The sequence below is a fragment of the Fringilla coelebs genome (genome assembly GCF_963513975.1).
Source record: "Fringilla coelebs genome assembly, chromosome: 4".
In the NCBI taxonomy this organism is placed as follows: Eukaryota; Metazoa; Chordata; class Aves; order Passeriformes; family Fringillidae; genus Fringilla; species Fringilla coelebs.
In genome coordinates, this window is record NC_140032.1 from 28,818,102 (window position 1) to 28,836,597 (window position 18,496).

Below are 18,496 nucleotides of genomic sequence, written 5' to 3' on the forward strand. Positions count from 1 at the left end.
TTGCCTCAGTATGCCAAGACAGTTTGGTCTATGTCTAGATAAAAGCATTGAACAGAGCTGATTTGGTTCTGTACCGCTAAAAATTTAGGCATCAAATTATAACTTTAATGTAGCAATTGTACTTTTTAAGAAATTCTGAGTGTTGTCTTTATATTGGATATTAAGATCAGAAGCGTGTGTGTGTCCCAGCACAAAGAGCTAAATATTTGGAAGATTTCCACATTCTTGCACATTAACCAAAACCCAGGAAAATATTGTTTACTGAAAGTTTCCAATTGTAAACTTGAAACTTGTAAACTTGAAACTTGTAAAGGAATATAGGGATGATCTGTTATCATGCAAAGGTGGGGGGGGGTATTATTTAATGTTTGCATATTTATGCCTTATTATACATTCTGTCACATAAGATAGAAATGTTTACTTAGCTTTTAAACATGGAATTAGGAAGGAAACATGGGAATTCAGGCAGACATTCCCCCTGCAAACTACCTGCTGTCCATACAACAGAGCTAGGCAGCCAGCAAAGAGAGTATGGTCAGCTGGGGGCATGAAGCACAAGTGTTCTAGCCAGGAAATTCAAACTGCTCTTTAGGCCCTGCTTATGTCTGAAGCTAAAGTATTCTTCAAAGTCCCTGGAGAAATAAACTGTTACTACCCAGATAAGTTGTCTGGCCCCTCATCTTAAGAGTAATTCCCATGGTAGTACTGGCAAGAGGAGTTTAACATGGATCAATACAGACAACATTGTGTCATAACAGCAGTCAAAACTGACTGCGACACTGCAGCTAAAGCAAGAGAAAACATCTGAAGTAGGTGGCTGCATTCTTACAGGGGATCACAAAATGTCTTTTCATATGTGGATTCCTAGGGGTAATCAGAATATGAAGACACACAAAACCAGATGTACAACAAAAACCAGCAAAATAACTTGGTGCTATATGGTGTTGAAGGACACAAAAAGATCTAAGAACTACATGAACATTTTTTCTAACAGTAACATTTTTTTTAGTTTTAGTAAGCTCCAGACATCAGTCATGTAATAAGCAAAGGAACAACATAATATTAAATGTGTCAATATCAATGCCAATTGTGCACATATTAAACAATGTATAAGAGAGGAGTTATTAAATGCTTCCTCCACTAAAGCTGGACCTACACTTCTGTGCTTGCTGCTCCATGTTATTTCACAATGTCACATCCCAAAAATAAGAAGAATGCTTTGAATTCCCTTTTTTAAAGCTAATTTGAAATACATGCAGAAAACTTTCAGTCATGTATCGCTACACTGGTATTTGGTTAGTAACAAAAATATATATAGTAAGTCTCTTTTACAACGTAATTAAACAGACTGACAGAGTATCAATATGCCTTATTCATTAACGCTCTATTAAGAATAAATTATATAAAATTATAGTTCTGTTGAGGTTAAAATAACTTAAGGACGATAAAAAAATAAAAATTTTATTGGAGAATAATGCTAAAGTGATTAGACCTTTTAAAAAAGTCAGCTAATTGCTTATGCTGTGGTCCATGTAAATACAGGATGACAAGAATGCAGGCACAGTAAAAAAATATTTACTTTTTCACAAGCCTTTAAAATTTACATGTATTACATATATGTAAAAACTGGGGCATTCTAAACACAAAACCATTAATATTTTACCCCTTGGCTCTGGTACCAAGTCATGACTTGAGTGTCCATCCTTCCTGAAATCCCTAGTATAGTAGCTGTACAGACAGAAAAGAGTGACTAACAGCTCTGAGCTTCATTAAACTCATACAACATAGCCTAAGTGAGAGGTAATTACATCCTGATGGAAAGTGAAAGATAGATGTTTCCATGGGGTAGCCTGTGAACCATGCCAAGGTTAGTACAAGGAAAGGAAACTATAAATGTTCCATGAAGCCCAAGTCCCCTAAGGCTATTATTTTATATACTGAAAAAATGTACAGATTTTAGTTCCTGGCTTGATTTTTCCAAGATACTTTGCATGTCTCCTTTGAAAATCAGACCTTCAAGATTATCCAGTACAGCCATCCACCCAGTACCACACAACCACCCCTGAACCATACAGATGCCCTGAGATTACGACTTCACACCTTGCCTGGGCAATTTATTTCAATGTCTAACTACTTTTTCATGGAAAAAGAAATTATTATGTAATCTGAACCTCCCCTGGCACAGTTTAAGGACATTTCTTCTCATCCCTTCATTTGAGACATGGCAGAAGAAAACAGCCCCCATCTCACTACACCCTCCTTTCAGGCAGTTGTAGAGAGGGATGAGGTCTCCCCCTCAGCCTGTTTTTCTCCAGGATAAACACGCCCTGCTCCCTCAGCCATTCCTCATAAGACATCTTTTCTAGACCATTTCCCACTTCTGTTGTCTGTCTCCAGACATGCACCTCGATGTCCTTCTAGAAGTGAGGGGCCCAAAACTGAACATGGAACTTGAGGTGTGACCTCACCAGTGCCAAGTACAGAGGCACAATCATGTCCCAAGTCCTGCTGGCCACACTGTTCTGGATACCGGCCAAGATGGCTTTGGCTCCTTGGCCACATCTTTCTAAAAACAAAATTGAACAGTGAGATAAAAAAGCTCAACTAGATATTAAATGACACTAAGATTAAGCTACCAGGGGGAAAATATATTTCAAAAATTATTACTACATCTATGACTTTTTCAGCTAATATTCCTGCTATACAGATATTAATTGCTTTCAGTTTTGCTCATCTGACACATATTATATATCAGGGAAATTATTTGTAATTTTCAAGCTAATTTCAATTATTTGTTACCTTCCAAGTTTCTTGGACACTGGAAGAAGAGATTGTACCCCTGAACATTTCTCTGTGCTTCCTAATTACATTACATATCTGATAAAAGGGGACTTGCACACCTTGCCTGTACTATGCTTTTACACAATTGCAAAGAAACTTTTTTTTCAATTACTTCTTTGATAAGCTCTTCAACATTTATCCATAGGAAAAACTTATATCAGTTGCTGATATGAATCTCATATCTTACTATGAGATGAATGCTCTACTCAAGACCCTGTTTTTACACTCTGAGTATAAAAAGAACATGGGATAACTGCTCAGATTCAGAATGTGACTTTTATGTTCAAGGTCAGTATATTCAGAAAATTTTCCAGCTAGAAACTTGATCACAGCAAGGTTTTTATTAAGCCAAATTGTCAGTGGCTGTAGCTTTACAGTTAAAAATAGAAAGGCAACAGTTATTACAAATTAATAGTGTTGCAATCATCGGACAGCAACGACAAACCATGACCTGGCTCTTCATGACCCCTTGAAATGTTGCAATTACTACTGTCTTCATAGAAAGCTCAACACTGACTTATACTAAAACAGAAAATATTTCAAAATATTGTCAAAATGTCAAAGCAATCAAATTTCAGCAATTACTTTTATCATGGCTATATTCCTCTTTTGAGCAAACACTTGAGATTTTTAGCTGCACTTCTGATTTTCTATTACTCTCCAGTTGTACAAATAAAATTCCTTTGTTTATATCTATCTGTACATCCATACATACACGTGGCAGAAATATATTTTTATTTCAAAGCCATTGCCTTTTTGAATGCATGAACTTTGGGTTCATAAACTAAATTATTTTACTGTCAAACACCTGCCCCTAAGAATGTGACTCTTTTGGACTTACCATGAATTTCCACTCTTGCTCAAAGGTGCATGCAAGGACATGAGTGTGAAGATGTTACTCAACTTTTAACATGTCAGTCTTCTAGCATACAGAGATTCCAATGTGAATGCTAACTACTGAAAGTAGAAGACTACCTGCCATTCCTTGAGTCTGCAGAAGTAAATTCATTCTTCAACACATAATTTAAAAAATGTATTTGTATATGATCAAGGAGAAAGTGTTTTATTATAAGTGCTGCAATGATCTGTTCATTTTCTGCACTAGATCCCTGCACTGATTTAGTAATTCACCATAAACTTTTAACTTTCCAACAAACTTTGACATGCAGAAAAGAAAAATACTTCAAAATTTATCTTTTTGTTTTGTTTTAAAAACTCCTTGGTCAAATTCAAAAAGATTTAAACTGGATAGTGTTTGGATAGTGCTAAAATAGCTTGAAGCATGGATGGTCAAAAAATCCCTAGATATGAAAACAGTACTTTCAAATATTCTATTGGAATGCAATCTTCTTCACAGAAAAAAATCCCTGTTTTTTAAAGGCTATATTTTAAAATTGTTTTAAGAGTTATGCCTAAATATTTTTCCAGTACAAATGAATAAATATTCTAATAAGCAAAAACATATATGGGTGTCCTATTTTAAAAGCACATTGTGCTAAAAAAAAAAGTAAAAACAGAACAAAAAAAAAGCCCCCTCTGAAAAAAGGCAACCTTCCAAAAGATTCTCACAAACTTTTCTGTACATGAATATTAAAATCATACAGTTGTCAAAATATTAATTCAACATGTTCACACCCACTAGTGGAAACTCAGAAGAATAAATGGAATTGCACAATATGTCTCACCAGACAACAGTCTCAGATAATCCAATGCATTACAGATCATCAACAGATATAGAACAATTTTAGACACAGGTTTTGTGCTGGATTTGCTGGCTATTCTTTTATTTCTGATAAATCAATGAAGAGAAATGTGCTGAGACATAAGAATTGGAATTTTATAACTAAATACATCAAGATATGGATTATGAAGGATAAAATCCAGAGAGGAAGACTGCACTAGTCCTGGCAGAAACACTGCTATTTTGAACTGTATAGAAGTTCTGTCTTTTCTTTTGATATACAAAAAGTCACTACTCTGCTGCCAGCTAGTGCACACTCCTATCACAGTTTCCATTGAATGCAGATGTTCTCTCAAGTGTACATCTGGAGTACTTTGCTGATATTGAAGATTCCAGCCAGAGATTGACTCATTAAAGCATGTGACTTTTAGATTCCCCTACCCCACTATCAACACCAAAACAGCTACCCTAAATTCTAGGTGAAACACAGTCCAAATTGCCAGTAAACTTAAAAAAAATACAAAGAAGAAAAGAAAAGCAAAAGTATACATTGACATGACCAACCCAGTTCCCTCCTAAGAGAGATACTATACAGAACAGATATAGTAAACTGCTCATGCTTGTTATGTAGTGCTGACGAGAAATCAAAAGATACTTGGGGCAGTCGTCATGACACTTTTGATTTGGGCAAACAAAAAATCTAAGACCCAGATATAATTTCAGAAGATATGTTTTTTAACCAAAAACATCAGGATACATAGGGCACCAGTCCACTCACTGCAGAATATATATAAAAAGTATATAAATATCTGAACCAACATTCAAATAAGTGCATACGTTTTTTTCCTTCAAAATAAGATTTTTATATAACATGATAAACCTAGAAGTTAGTACTTGAAGAAATGAGGTACATAAAGTTGCTGTAATACTTACCACTGTGAAATTCATAACCTTCAAAATCCATATTGTCATTGCTAAATTAACAATCATGGTAACCAACAGCAGAAGGACAAAGAAGTATAAGCACCTCTTTCGCCATCCATAAATCCCTACTGGGTAAAACTGAGGGTGTTCAGTCCTTGGAAGGCTGTTCTGTTGTGTTGCTAATATATACTGCTCTCGTGTCATCTGTAAAAGAAAGATGTAAGTATAAGTAAGGAAATAAGAGGTCTGTTTTTCACATGTAATATTACATGCAAATTATCTCAGGATGTATAGAAAATAAGTTTCTATGGGCACAGAAGAGATACATTCATCTAGCATTAATCACATCAATGTTATTTGTACTAGGCACTTAGCTTGAATATGATGGATTTTATGAATTTAAAGTAAACCTTTGGTTTCTATTTAAAATTGGATTTGCATTTCAAATTTATGAGCAAGAAACTATTAAAAATATAAAAGTAATCCATACATGTATTTTACACTTTAATTCTGAATATAATATTTTTTTATTGTCCTTTATGAGATCATTCAGACAAAATTTGGTTCTGGAGAAAGAGTCATGTACCTTTTCTTTTGTAATGGTTTTGGCTGAGATAACAGCAATTTTCTTCATATGGCCTGCAGCCAGTACACTCTTGTACAAATAGAAGAAAAATTTCACCTTTTTAAAATACATTTTTCATAAATGAAGTTTTCAGTCTTTTATTATACTTAGCAAATTAAATTAACAATTGGTGCTATTATACATGCCTCCTTATTTTACCAAAAAAAACCCCAAAACCCACATTTTGCCCTTTAAGAGATGGATACAATTATAATCTGTTGAATTCCTGAACTAGTTTAAATTCTTCTCACACACAAGCAAGCAGTAACCTTACCATTTGAAAACTGCTAAAGAAATTTCTATTAATACTTCCTTAAAACAAAAGTATTTATGCCATTTTATAAAAAACTGTTTAAATTTTTTTCCTCCACAACTGTCTTTTACAGATATTTATATTCATATTCAGCTGTCACATTGCCTTTAGACCAGAAGGTATTAAATTTTCCCTGTGACTTAAAAATTAAATTAAAGCAGTCTCATTCTGTTTATGTTAGCGTTTTTTTCTGTAATATGCCCATTAGAAATGTTGTTTTAATAGGCTTTGTGCTCAGGAGGAATAAGATAATACAAAGCAAAATGAAAAAAATCCAAACAAACAAACACAAATTCAACAAACTTATAAACAAGATAAAACAATCAATTTTGAGATTAAAAGTTGCCTTTCTTTTGACTAAAAAAAAAGTTAAAATACACAAAAATGAGTCAGTTGATCCAATGAGAAATAAAAACCAGATTAAAGGATCAAAGAAATGTTGACTTTATAAGATTTTTAAAATGTGGAGCTCAAAAATGTTCATGTAATTATCTGTGTTCTGGATATTTATCCAAATCAACACTCTTTAAGTTTTACCATTCTTCTAGTGAATGAGATATTAATGGACTAAATTAACTCACAGTGAATAATTAGAGCCATAAGTCATAACAGACACTATATATACTGTCACATATTGTGACAGTATATATATCACTGAAATAAGTCAAGACAGAAATAAAGAATTTAATAAGCAGGTTTTAAGTAATTTAGCAAACAGGCATTTTGTCATTTTTATTTTTTTCAATCATGATTATTTTTCTTTGCCCTCAATTTTTTTTCAATTAAATGTAATATTGAGCAGTTTATTTATGTAGTGAATTTTACAAACAAAATTTCCCTCAAAGACATTTCTCAATCCTCCCATAGCAAAGTATGGCCGGGTTTTAAGATCTTGCATCATCTTATCATATGCTGGCAGTTTTCATCCTAATTGTGTGAAAATGAATTATAAATCCAGAAATTGAGTACCCAAATTGGCTTATCAACTTCCTCCTTATAATGAGTTTCTACACATTTATTTAACCAGCCATTGTAATAAAAAAGCAATGTATGGTTAAATTTTGAGATTTAAAGTAACTGGTTAATTTTACACCATTTCCATTTTCTTGATTTAACTTTGTTACCTATAAAAAATTATTTTAATTAAAAATAGTTGAAAAGTCAACTTTCAGACTATGAAAATTTCAGAAGTAGCACTGGTCCTAAAACTGTTAATATAGTCCCATGGAACAGACCCTTTGCAACACAACCAATAAATACAATGACATTTTATTCCATCTCCACAGCCAGGCATCGCTCAGTTCCCTCTCTTTACTGTTCAACTCTGTGAGCCTTGGTGAAACAGGCTATGCCCCTGCAGCTCATGGAGAGCCACGGAGCAGGAGAAATCCACACCACAGCCTGTGGAATATCCCATGCTGGAACAGCATGAGGGGCCAGAGTTTGTCACCCCATGAAGAGCCCATCCTGAAGCAGGAGCCTGTCTGGACCTGTGGACCCTTGGAAGGGGGACTGCACCTTCTGTTCAAGCTGTCACCTGGAACATTTCACTACTGCTAGGCATTCTCTGTGCATCATTCCCTCAATTCATAGAAAGAATGAAAACGCAAAGGTACTTGAAAATATAAATTCACAGTATGACAGCATCTAGACCCAATATTCATTTGACTTGATAAGGAATTGGATGAGCTGTAGAGAGTCAGATACAGAAGAATGATAGCTAGCAAGGAAAATTCATCCTACCTTCATTTAGAGAGGAAAAAAAAATCAAAAAAGCAATCTGGTCATGTCTAGTCATAGCTCAAAACATCATAGAGATGATTTACCTGAACCAGCTATCTCTCCCCACTCAATCTGAAAGTAACACAGCCTCTTGGCCAGCAGGTAATGCTGTGGAAAACTCTCTTTTTCTGTGACACTACAGCAGGCCATCCGTTTTGCTTCCCCTTACACAGTATGTGGCATTAAGCTAATAGCAGAAAATAATGTTACTGGCTTTAGCTGAAAGTTTACCCTACAGGCATCACAAAAAGCAGGAAGTGCTATAAGAACCATAGCACTTCTTGTCTAGCAAATACACAAATATTGCATCCCAACCTTGGCTTTAAAATCAAGACCTGGAATGAAATCAAGAAGCTCATTATAAAAACAAATATGAAGATGGAAAGTAAATGGGTTGTATCTTTTGAAAAAGCCTGATGCATAAACAGATTAATTTTCTAAGAGAGCATTTAAAATGCCAAGCACCTATACATGAAACTCTTGCTGTCACTTCTAGTATGTGCTGAAGCAGATTAATTCTTCCTTCTCTTTTGTAAGTGTTTGGTAATCTAGAATACTTCCAAAACTAACAGAAAAAATATTGCATTATCTTGATTTGGTTGGGATTATATCAACTATGATTTGATTGACAGGGAAGTAGAGCTGCATTCTTTGAGAATTAAATACTGGAGGGAGAGAGCAACTTCCTCTGAAATTTTTATATGGGCTACACCTGACACCTGCTAAGTCTTCTCCTTTTGGCATTTAACCATTCAAGCCTTTCAAAGGCAGCCAAAACTGTATCAGCAACTGACCCTACTACAAACAGTCACTGCGCCACAAATCATTTGCCAGCTAAAAGCCTCATCAACCTATTGTAGATTTCATGTAAAATAGCATAGATCCTTATTGCCTTTATGGGCAATTTTGTATTTGTTGGATCTTACTTGTTTTTCTCTTTAGTATAATTGGTATCATTACTAAAACTGCCTCAGCATCTCAAAAGGATTTGGAGAGTGTGGTTCTTCTGAGCCTTGTGCTAGGATATGTCACGGAGTTACAGAATGGAGTTCAAAGAGGTGATTTGGTCCTACCCCAAGGATGGAAACTAAACAAGCTGTACCTCACAATAAAATAAAAAAATATTTATCATAGTTTACTTTTATCATGCAGGTGTCAAATCAGAGGGATTTCAAGATTCTGATCAGAGGGTTTGATGCTTTTTTGTTCTGCTGTGGATTTTTCTTCTTGTAACTTTTAGAAATGAAGGTAGAATTGTACACAACACTCCCAAACTGTGTTTTCTAATGAAGACATCTGGAAATCCCTTTGCCACCTTGAAAACCTAAAGGAAAAAACCTACGCAAATAACTTCACTATCAAGCTGTACATAAAGTCAGTTGATTACATAATTTATGTGATTTGAAGTTTAATAATTCAGAAGAATCTGCTTTTTTCTCTTGGCCACAAAGTACAGTCATCAATGTCAATGAGGCTTAATTCAGTATGTTTTTTACTGACAATTTGCTGGGCTTTATGTTGACAATTAGAATTTAATTTTTTCCTAACTCAATACAGTTAGATTACTACAGAGACTTCATTATAGCCACAGGCAGGACAGCAGCTGAGGCACACAATTTTCTCCCTGTGATGCCAGAGCTTACTAAACACTTACTGAAACAATTGTTTATAAAAGGACAATAAATGTTTGCATCTTAGATATTTTTGTCCAATAAAATTATAACTTCACAAAAATTAATATCAGTCACCTAATACTATTACCATTCTTACTTAATATGAGCATTTATGGCTGCTCGGTTCAACATATTTAATTGTAATGTTCTCTGCACAATGAAGTTCACAGCATGTTAAAAGAATAAATAATCATGTAATGAATAGAATAATACTTTTTACCACTGTTCTGTGACTTGAAATATTTCTAAATAATAATAATGTGCTATACTGAATTTTCAAGCAAGCTGGATTCAAATCTAGCTCAGGCTTGATTTTTCTCAAAAAAATATGCCTTTCTAAGCTACATTTTCAAAACCAAACCTCATTTCAGTACCTATTTAGTGCATTTTTAAAAGAAGCTTTGGGTTTAAGAACTTACTCATTGTTTCAGTTTATTTTGATTTATAATCATCTAACTTTGCATGTGGTGTTTGAGAATAACTTTTTGAGGTGCTCTATCAAGCTACACTGACATTAAGGATAACCTCAATCAAACTAGGTGGGATCACAGAAGTCTAGTAACAGCAACACAAGATTCCATATAGCTGAGTTGTCTTAGGGAAAAGCAGATGCCTAAGGAGACAGACTGCTGAAAGATACTGCAGTAGATTCTGCCCTACCACCTCTGATAGGTCTCTGGACTTTATCTCAAATACTCCATCTGCTAGACAAAGAGATAAATTTTGTCTTACTGAATAAATTCCAGAAGACTAATAAAATAGCAACAAAGTCAGGAAAGCTACAGCAAACCATTGGATCCCAGTTTAAAAACCCGCCACTTTTCTCTTAAACCTGGTGGGCCCTCATCCCTGTTGCTCTACATATCACAGCAAGGCACAGAACATTCACAAAGGCTAGGAACAGCACTTTCCATCTGCTCAGCTCCTTCTCTTAAGGCCACTGAGAAGATAAGATGAATAATGTCCTTGCTAAGGATATTTCATGAGGAGAAAGGAGAAAACTTGGCAATCACATCAATGGAAGATGACAGGACCAACACTTCTGTAGCTTCACAAAAACTGGAGCTAATTTTCCTCTGTGAATTACACATTTTCTTAAATCAGTTTCAGTAGATGGTGGCAAAAGTGTAATCTTCAAGAGTCAGGAAAGATATTTTAGGAGTAGCAGATTCACTAAACCAGCTGAACTGGATGTAGAGGTGGAATGAACACTTTATGAGGAAATACCTTCATTAAATAGTTAATTTCTGCTGTAGTTTGGAGTCTAAATTTCATGTGGCAGAGTAATCATGTAGTTCACAATGAAAGAAGAGGAAATATAGGAAATATGAACAAAAAACTGAATTTCAAGAAAGATGGAAAATAAGATTTTAAATACTTTTCCCTTTATTTCATATATGTGTACCACAACTCCATCGTATGGCTAGAAAACCAATACTTGTAGATCCGAATCCACATACATGTCTCTTCTGGCCTAAAACACATAACTCTGGAAATTCCTTTGAAAAATAACATGGACCAGATATCAGAGTACAGAAAAAGCTGCATTGAATTAGTGCTATGATATGAAGAACAGGAGTATTTCTAAAAAAGAGACTGATTACATTTTGGGTTTTACTTGTATTTGTTGAGCTTCTTCAGTAATGTACACAGGCACAGCTACACTGATTTTTTTTTTCATCAGTTTTACCTTAATGTGAATTTAATGTCCTCATATTCAATATTAGTAGATTCTTCATCTCTTCAGGATATTTTTTAATCAATAGTAATCACAATCATAGAGATAAGTAATCATAATTATATCAATATGCAAACTAAAGGTATTACAGTAACACAAACATGAAGCAAATCTTACTACTATCCAAAGCTCAAAAAAAATAAGCTATATTTTTCCTGTCTGCCTGATAAGAGTACAGGCAGAAAAGAGCTGAATTCATCTTAATAGAAGACAGAATCCACTGTGAGAATTAGATTAAAAAATACATATAGGTGTGTAAATATAGATAGAGGATCTAGATATAGATAGACAGACACACACACAGTAATCTCTAGTTTTATAGCACCTACCTACCAATATGGGTTCCTGCTCCAGTCTAAAAGAATAATGTTTTTAAAATTTAACAAGAGAGGTGTTTTGCTAGGTGTTTAAAATATTAAGTCTGGTCACCACTTTTTTACCCAGATTACACTCACAAAAACTTAATTTTAAAACTACTCTCAGGATAAAGATTTAAGTCATTAGTCTATAAGTTTACCATGTATTTCAGATGATACCATAAAGCAATGGAGAACACCCAAGTAGTTTGTGCAGAAATGAGGAATGTAAGCTTACATGTTTTTAATTTTGTATGATATACAGGACTAAGACTCTAATTTGTTTCCCTTTTTGTCTTCAGCATTTCCTTCCTTTAATTAGCTTATTCATCTTCCTTGTTACTAATGGATGCAACCCTGATCAGAAGTTTTATAATTTATAAAATGCAGTTTCACTGTGATGGCTTGTTTCTGTGTCTGCCTCTTTATAAACCATCTTCATGGCATCCTAATACTGTAACAAAAGACTACCCAGCTATCTAGCACTCACATGACCAATGACATCTCACCAAAAAAAAAATCCAATACCAAGAGATGCTGAACTTGAAGTGCAAGTTTTAAAACTTTCAAGAGAAAGGAACCTTCAGAATTATCTTCATCAATGATCTAAAAGCAGCATTAAAAGTATATCAGTGGAAAAATAATTTCTTTTCTTATTACATGAAATTTGAAGTTATTTCTTACTGCAATTTAAAAACTATATTCAATAACTAAACAATTTAGTTCTGTGCTTTAAAGTGCAAAAACTTCTGACCTTCTTTTCAGATGTTAGTTGATCTTTTGGAAAGAAACTTAACCATTTTGGTTGCAAGCTCCTGAATCACTTAAGATCCCTAGATGAAAAAGATTTTAATAATACTTTCCAAACCTATTTGAAACATGGTTAACAATGTTAAAGGTGTAGTATAAATTACAAAAAGCAGATCTAAACTCTTAAATCACCCTGGAAATATTTTTCATCAAAAATGGAATCCCACACTTTATTACTAGAATAATTTCCACCTTTTCACTTTCTCCATTCTACTTCTGTTTGCATTTGCTTCTTCCTGAAAATGCATGCAGAAATACACTCATTGACCAACAGTCAACTTGTTTGGATTTAGCAAGATACTAAAACCAAACTGAGCTTCCTTCCTGAGAAGGAAGCTCAATCACACAACTGTTGTTTCCTTATTTAAAAGGGGTTTCAAGTACTTACAAATAATGAAGATATTTAATATGTAATGATTCAATCATACATTTCTTCCATATTCACTAGCTAAGTTGGCAGTACTGAGAATGATTTTTACTTTTTTTTTTTTTCCTTTGAGCAATTAATAGGATGCTACCACATAATGGGTTAAATAATATGAGTGAACTCAACTTCCAGGTGAAAGATATCCAATCCTTTCAGGTACTGTGGGAAAACTAGAGAGACACAGGTGGGTCATCTAGATCTCATTTTTACTGCATTCAACTACCTTCAGCTCTTTACTGGAAGGAACTGGGCTAAATCCTTTGATAGTCTCATGCAGGCAGAGGTTTTTCCTGACTTTCCCCCAATGATTAACGAAAATGAAATGAGACTCACCCTACAGAATGTGTGCTCTCCCTGCTGTGAAAAGAAAAAGAATCAGTATAGCTTGATGAAGAGACGACTGATTGGAATTGAACAAATGAAGCCTTCCTTTCATACTAAGAAGAGATTGAAGGAGGGAGGAGCCAGTGTCAATGCCATTTTATCTTCTAGGATACATGTAAGCATAGTTGGAAGAACGGAAGAAAAAAAATAACTGCTCTTCACTGGAACTGTACTGAGCCAGCTTTATCAATAGACACTGTGCAGCTGCCTGTCCCTGAAGAAGCTGTGGTCAGCAAAATGGAAAACTGAAAAATATCAAACTTGATTTGTTGCAGTCCTCTTACTCAAAAGTCATTACTCACTCTAATTCCTGGCAACAGGATCTTCAAGGGTAATCAAGTACAGAAAAGTGAGATAGAAAAATGATCTGGAAGAAAAAAAAAAAAAGACTGGAAAACAATCTTGGAAGATGCTAGTGTGAAGACAGCTACAAAAATCCAGAAAAAGGAGCAGATGTCCTCCAGAAGTCCATTTTAACCTACAAGTGATTCAGATTGGAATTTATAACTAGTTAGATATCTGTGGATAAGGGGGAAAGCATAATAAGTGAGCCATGAGAAAGACTGTCATGATTCAATCAGTATGGTTGTAAAAGAGAAAAGATAAAAACAAACAACAACAAAAAAAAAAAAACTCAGTAAAAGGGACATAGCTGTGGCTCAAGAAATAACAATTTTTTAGTAAACAAAGAACTGGGAAAGTAGCCAAACATTCACTCTTCAAATTGGCAAAAGTAAGCTAATTCTCAGGGTATTTTGGGAAGACAGCAACTGCATCAGCAGAAAACGCCTTTGCATATCCTAGAAACTATCTGTGACTGTCAAAAAGCAAGCAGCAACTCTGACTGAGACCAATCCAGGAAATTAATGAAATTTCCAGGGTCAGCAAAAATCCTCAGCAACACAAAAACAACAAAAGACCAAAATATAATTTTTTTCAATAGTTTACTTTTACCATCATACCACACTTATAAACAAATAAGAGCCTCCAGAGTTTCCTTTAGATAAAATCTGTCAGATTAATATTCCATGTTTTTTATTTTTCAGCGCTAATTTGGCTCCTGTAAGCTCACCAGTAATTAAATCATTCCTATCCACTCTCACCAGATTCTCAACATGAATGATGAACTCTGTGACAGAGACAAGTTGCAGAAAGTGTGGTGGAACCAGAATGTCCCATTTGACCAACTACCCTCTCACTTTTGGATCAATGAATCAAACCTTCTGACCAGAAATGTTCAGACTAGATCAGTTTACTGAAATTCATCCTTTATATTTCTTATAAGGAATCTTTTCTACAAAAACATCTGTAGATTTCATATTTCTGATCAACCAACCTGCTGAGAGATGACAATAAAGCCTGAAAATAGTTTCTAGCACTTATAGAAAATTCCTCATGCATTGATACATTTTTCTTCAGCAACAGAAATTCTTGGTGGACACATCCTACATCTTGGTATGTTTTTTCTTCTTTATGAAAACTTTTTGTGATGCAGCTTCTGCAGACTTTCAGCTTTAAGTATCAATGAACTTAGGACCTTTATTTAAGATTCTAGAGCCATTCCATGCTGAACTCTATCTCTTTGGAAAGCTAATTCCTCACTAGCTTCAGCCTATTAATGAGGTATAGCTATAAAGCCATAAAGACATTCCTTTAGAGAAAATGACCTCATAATTGCCTAAGACTACCCATTCCTACCATTCCTTATTAATCTTACCCTGATCTGCTAAAGCAACAGGGAACCTGGCACTCTTAGGATTTCAAAGCTTTCCATTCCTTGCAACATAATTAGTGCATTGAAAATAATAAATGCATACAATTATTTTCTTGAATAATTTTCCTTAGTCATCTGAAATAGAGGAAATACAAATCAAGCAGAGGAAATACACATATTTGGAGTTAGCTATCATACAGACTGAGCTTTTGATGACCAACAGTGGAGCAGGCCTATGAAAATAAATAGCAACAACTAAATACTTAATTAATTTAGGTGGCATTGTTTAGTAGAAGTTGGTCAACAAATCAGGATCCTTTCACAAAGTACTTATTAACAGAGAAAAAAGAGGTTAAATGTAAAAATTTCACACATCTGTTTCAATTCTGTCTCAAAGAATAATTACTTTATAATGAAATGTAAAATGGAAAATAAAAACTCGGTTTCATAAAATATTTGTAGTAATGTACCTAAACATTTTGCAAAACACATTTTTGGTGGATTAGCTATGATATCACATAATGTTGTTTTTCTGAACTGATTAATGTATTATCTGATTGAATGTAGTAATTATGAGCCTCTTTTTATTCAATATTTTCATTAAAAACTTCAGAGAATTGCTATACAGCATCATTTATTCACAAAACCACCACTGAAGATTAAGAAATGGTATTCACAGAATAAATTCCTGGTATTATGAATACTAAAATAATCATACAGCAATTTTTTATTTCAAAATGTGCAAGCTGATTCTCAGAAAGAAACTGAGAATAAAAAGTGTGCTGTCAAGTGGGAAAAATATTTTAGGAAACTTCAAGGGAACAAGGAAACATGAGGCTTGTGATAGACAGGAAAAAAGAAGGTAAGTACAGTCAAGAGTGTCTAGCTCAGACAGGAATAGGGACCATTTTCAGAATTCATAGTCAGAAGCATCATAGTGCAAAGGAGGGTAGAAAAACTATTTCTACACCTCAGGGAAGAACTTCAAACACTGCATTTCTAGTACTTCACAGAGAATAATAAAAAAGAAGAAAAACTACTGGACAGACAAAAAAATAGTCATCTCTGTCTTTTTTAAATAAGTATTAAGACTCAACCACTAATGCTCACATATTCCAGTTAGTGGTTCTAAGCAACTGCCCTACTCTCTTTTTAATTTCCCTGGAAGGACTTCACCTTTAATGCTGCTCACTAGAAACTGCTACTTGAGTAGCAGGCATTGCACAGCTCCTTGTTGGGCTGTCTGATGAAACATGATCCTCATCAAAACTTCCCAATGTATGCACAGCTTGCTTTGAACTTTGTCAAACTAGTGTAGACTTCTTCCCCTCTGAAGCCTCAACCCCTGTAACCAGACACAAGCTCAGGAGCAAACGGCCCACTCCCACCAACTACACATTCATCAGCATCAGTAGCTTCCTTTTTTTTTTTCACTATGTCATCTTGGGAAAACACAAGAAAGCAATTACAATAAGCACTACAAACATACATGGTACAAAGAGAAATGTCAGATCAAAAGTACTGTTTTTCCCTGAGCCTACAATGCCATTCATTGTGAGAAAGGCAATACTGTACTGTAAAAGTGAAAAATTATGTGTACAACTAAAATGGAAATGGCCACCACATCTTCAGGATTCTGTGACTGGGTGAGAGATTTTGTTTATTTATTCAAAAATACTAGAAAAGTGTGGGTAATCAAACCCTTTTGGGACTTTTAAGTCCTAAAATGTAAGTAATAGGTCTACATGATCTAAAGATTTTTATTTTTTTTCCTTCAAGGATAGAATTACTTCTTTGTTTTAGAACAACAGGCATGGCTTTTGTAGTCATTAAACATTTCAACCCAAAATTTTAGTGATGTTATGATCTTCTAAATTAAGTAAAACCTATGCATGCTATGTTATGCTAGTCCCATTTTGATATATCTAGATTGAAATCAAGCATTTATAATGGATAAATCAATCTAGCAGAAAAAAAATATCAGAGTAACCACTATCATTCATAATAAGTTTCCCTTCGAGAGCTTAGATTGATCTTCTTGTTTATGTGCAAAACATCTCATTTTATCATACAGGCTTTTAAATTTCAGGCAGACCAAAAAATGGAAACTGCTGTATTCCCCTGAGCCCCCTGTACAGAAAGATATTTCACCTAGTGAATACAAAAATCTTTCAGCTGGCTCTTTATTCTTTGCCAGTCTTTGCTGGGTAGAGTTAAATTTCTCGATAGTAGGTTGTATGGGTGAATGTTTCAGATTTGTGCCCAAACCAGTGTTGATAGTAGAGGGATGTTTTTCTCATTGCTCAGCACCACTTGCACAGACCCAAGACCTTTTCTGCTTTTCATACCATCCCACCAGCAAGGAGACTGGGGGTGCAAAAGGCACTGGGGGGGGGACAGCCAGGTCAGCCGACTGCAGCTGACCCAAGGGATATTCCACACCATGTGGCATCATGCTCAGTACATAAAGCAGGTAGGAGAAGAAGGAAGAGGAGAGATGTTCAGAGTGATGGCAACTGTATTCCCTAGTTCCCATTATATGGGGCTCTGCTCTCGTGGAGATGGCTGAACACCTGCCTGTCCACGGGAATGCAGTGAAGGAATTCCTTGCCCTGCTTGGCTTGTTTGTGCAGCTTTTGCTTCACCTATCAAAGTGTTTTTATCTGAACCAACATGTTTTTTATCTTCTACCCTTCTGATTCTCCCTCCCTTCATCCCTCCCTTCCGTGGGTGGAAGACTGAGCAAGAGGCTGTGTGGAGCTTATTTGCTGCCTGGGGTTAATCCATGACATAGGTGAAGTCTCTGCATTATACTTAGTGTAGGAGAATGGGAAGTATTGCAATTTAAGATTATATCCATTTAATGATGGGCAGCAGTTTTCTTGAACAAGACCAACTCCTATGAATTAATATGGATAAAAATTTAAAAGATGAAAAATTTAAAAATTTAGTGCTTAAAGAAGACATTTGTTACATCCTTTAAATCTGAATAGCTTGGACTATGAAGCACCTATTGCCAAAAGAAAATGAAATATACTTCTACTTTACCTTATCAGAAACTACTACTGAAATACTATTTCTGAGGCACTGACAAAATTGGTTAGGAAGTAACTTCTATCTCTACATTGTGTTTTATGCATTCAGCCCATAGAGAGTGAGTCATTCTTGCCTTAAAAGACAGGTTTCTAGGACATCATCTCATGAGATCCACAGAAAATGTTTTCAAGG

At 34.8% G+C, this 18,496-nt stretch overlaps 1 protein-coding gene across 3 annotated transcripts in view; it reads right to left on the reverse strand.

Annotated features, from left to right (window-relative positions):
• The window catches only part of SGCZ (sarcoglycan zeta), a gene marked incomplete at both ends in the record, with an annotated part of 389,172 nt that overhangs the window by 164,491 nt on the left and 206,185 nt on the right, over positions 1 to 18,496 (reverse strand). For all 3 annotated transcript variants that reach the window (XM_084204781.1, XM_084204782.1, XM_084204780.1), the window contains one exon: positions 5,456 to 5,650. In XM_084204781.1, the coding sequence (XP_084060907.1) occupies positions 5,456 to 5,650 (195 nt within the window). The remainder of the gene's footprint in view (positions 1 to 5,455; positions 5,651 to 18,496) is intronic.